The sequence below is a fragment of the Austrofundulus limnaeus genome, unplaced genomic scaffold (assembly GCF_001266775.1).
Source record: "Austrofundulus limnaeus strain Quisiro unplaced genomic scaffold, Austrofundulus_limnaeus-1.0 Scaffold182, whole genome shotgun sequence".
Lineage (NCBI taxonomy): Eukaryota > Metazoa > Chordata > Actinopteri > Cyprinodontiformes > Rivulidae > Austrofundulus > Austrofundulus limnaeus.
Window position 1 is genome coordinate 42,010 of NW_013952584.1, and position 2,769 is coordinate 44,778.

At 39.6% G+C, this 2,769-nt stretch overlaps 1 protein-coding gene across 1 annotated transcript in view; it reads right to left on the reverse strand.

The window, feature by feature from the left end:
* The window catches only part of cog5 (component of oligomeric golgi complex 5), a gene marked incomplete at its 5' end in the record, with an annotated part of 84,989 nt that overhangs the window by 26,820 nt on the left and 55,400 nt on the right, over nucleotides 1–2,769 (reverse strand). Inside the window, 1 exon segment of the mRNA XM_014018065.1 lies at nucleotides 292–373. Coding sequence (XP_013873519.1) covers nucleotides 292–373 — 82 coding nt within the window.

Sequence of the window (2,769 nt, forward strand, 5' to 3'; positions counted from 1 at the left end):
ATGTTTATTAAATAAAGTCTAATGTTACAACTAATCATGGATCCTTTTAAAAATGCATTGCCCCTTTTTTATTTGAAACAATACTTAAAACATCTTGGAGTCACAATTAAATTTTGTGCATAATAATGAGAACATTGGTCTTTGAACCAGTATGAACCTGGACTGACGGCTGCATCTCAGGATTTAAGTGAGAAGAACTTTACTAGATGCAGGTTTTGATAATGAAGACTACCATTAAACGGCAGATTACTCGGCCGGTTTGACATGAAACCAGGAAAAGTCCAATCTTACCTTCAGTTGCTCTGTGAAACTCATCACTGAGTGTGTTGGTAACATCAATCCAGAAAGTGTAGAGAATATCAGGCTGACCATCCTGTCATCAAAGCAGGCACAAGAAAAACACTATTTGATGGTCTGGTTAAACTTGGAATTCGCTTTAATGGGGAAATGAGGTKACAAGAAAATAAAAAAAAAGTTTACTCAAAAAACAAAAGGTTAATTCAAATGCAATTATTAATTTTTGTTTTCTCATGAAATTAAATCGTTAAGTTGTGAATATAATGTCCTAAGGCATCAAATTCTTTTTTATGTGTTACATTTAAACTTGTTGATTTGAAACTGGGTAGTTATTTCTCTGTGTAGTGATGAACACTTACTGTAAGTATTCACAATAATGAATAATTTAGCCAAAACTTTGACCTCAAGGACTTTGAAAATGTTTTTACTTTTGAATGTTCTGTCCTGTGGTAATGTTTTCTTAACCAGGTAACTACAAAGAATATGTATAGATTTGCTGAAAAGGAAAAACCGTTACTCACTCTAGCAGCATCCTGCTAAAAGTATTGTTCCACTTGTGATACCCAGGGGTGATAGTGGAAAAACTTCCTGAGCCTGAACATTTGTAGACTACCACRCCACACCCACATCCTCACAATCCCATTTCTGTCTGCATTGATAATACCAGCAGATTACAACAAAAAAATGTCAAGACATCAATCAAGCACATTAAGAAAAATGTCGTTTTAAGTAATAACTCATAATACAGACAAACTAGGTTGTCTTCTGCCCAATTTATCCAATAGTACTCTAGTAGTGTATTCCAGGTTGCTGAACAAATTCAGCCTGTTTTCAAAGTGCAATTTGTTGTAAAGGAGAGCTGCCGAAATGAGGTGTGGCTGGTGGGTACTGGCTGGCCTCTGAGCTACAAGGCCTGGCTAACATACTGGATGAAGCAGGGCATGACTCTCAAATTAAAGGCAGTTAAAGGTTGATGAATCCCTTTCTGTTATAGCCCGAACAGACCTTTCTCACATTGTTGGGGTAGGACACAGCAAGGAAAAAGTTTGGACCTGTAGGATGGACGGCAAATGTTTGAGCAATCTCCCTGAGAGGGGAGAGGAGCTGTTTCAGACAAAATCAACATTTCAAAAAAACATTTGGCAAGAAGTATATTATTTTTTATTATTATGGTTGTTTGAGACACTTAAAACTGAAGGTTCACCTAAAGGCCTCTCTGAAGCAGCCAACATGAGTCAGCCTCAGGTGATTGTTTCATAAATATCTTCTAAATTTAACCAGGTGTTTCAGTGCCTTTAAATTACACAATAATTTTAGTGGATAGATATCTGTAAATGCATTCTGACTAGACATATTAGTTATTTTAGATATTTGTAATTATATTTTGACAAAGCAAAATATTTATTTGAGACTGGCGATTCTAACAATGAAAGACTGCTCCGTTAACAAMCACCACAAACTTTAGAGTTCCTACCAAACCGTCTTCCTCCATACACCTGCTCCTGTTTTCAGGAGACAGGGTGAGGACAGACATGGGGTAACATATTGTATCATTTTCTGCTTTGCTGCTGGTGGTGCTCAGCAATTTGTTTGTTTGGGAATTTCTTTAACTCACTGGATTATCTACCTTTGCACAGTTCTACTTTTAGTCCTAAATCACCCTTGATATAGTTTGTTCTTATTGGGACTGTGCATAAAACATTCATTTTTCAACACTTCTTGGTTTTATTTGTGGATTTCGGGATCTTGTAGCTCTTGCTAACGTTTGCTTAGCATCATGGCTACTTCTTCTCCGACCTCGTCTTTCCTCGCTCTGTGTGTGAGATGTTTAGTTCCTCCKGTGCCTCCTTTGGRGATGGCAACATTTGTATTAAATGCGGACTTATGGCAGATTTAGAGGCGAGGCTGTCTTTATTAGAAGCTCGGCTTCACGCTGTTGAGAAACGAACAGCTAGCCAGGCTAGCATGGAGACGCCGAGAGAAGCCTCTCCTGTAAGCGGCCCCTTGGTGGAGCCTGTGAGGCCAGCACCCCGAGCTAGTAGCTGGGTGATGGCTCGGAAAAAGCACAGTGCTAAAGCTAAACTTTCCGACCGTCAACCCGTTCATGTTTCAAATCGCTTCTCCCCACTCAGCGACACTCCGGTTGAGAAACAGACCCTGGTTTTTGGCAGCTTCATAGTCCGAAATGTGGCTCTACGGACTCCAACGGCCATGATTAAATGCATTCCAGGGGCCAGAGTGAGTGACATAGAATCAGTGTTGTAAAAAGTACCTCAAAGTGATAAGTGAACACGAAAAGCCTACCGATAAATGATGACGTCAACAGGTCATAGTGAGCTATATCATGGAAGAAGAACCTCAGCTTAGCCTGTTAGCTTTAGTGCCAACGCTATATTGCCTTATAGCTCAGCGCTAGTGCGACAAACTAACAAGCTAAACTGTTGTCCTCCATCCACATGTTCAGTTCCAGGC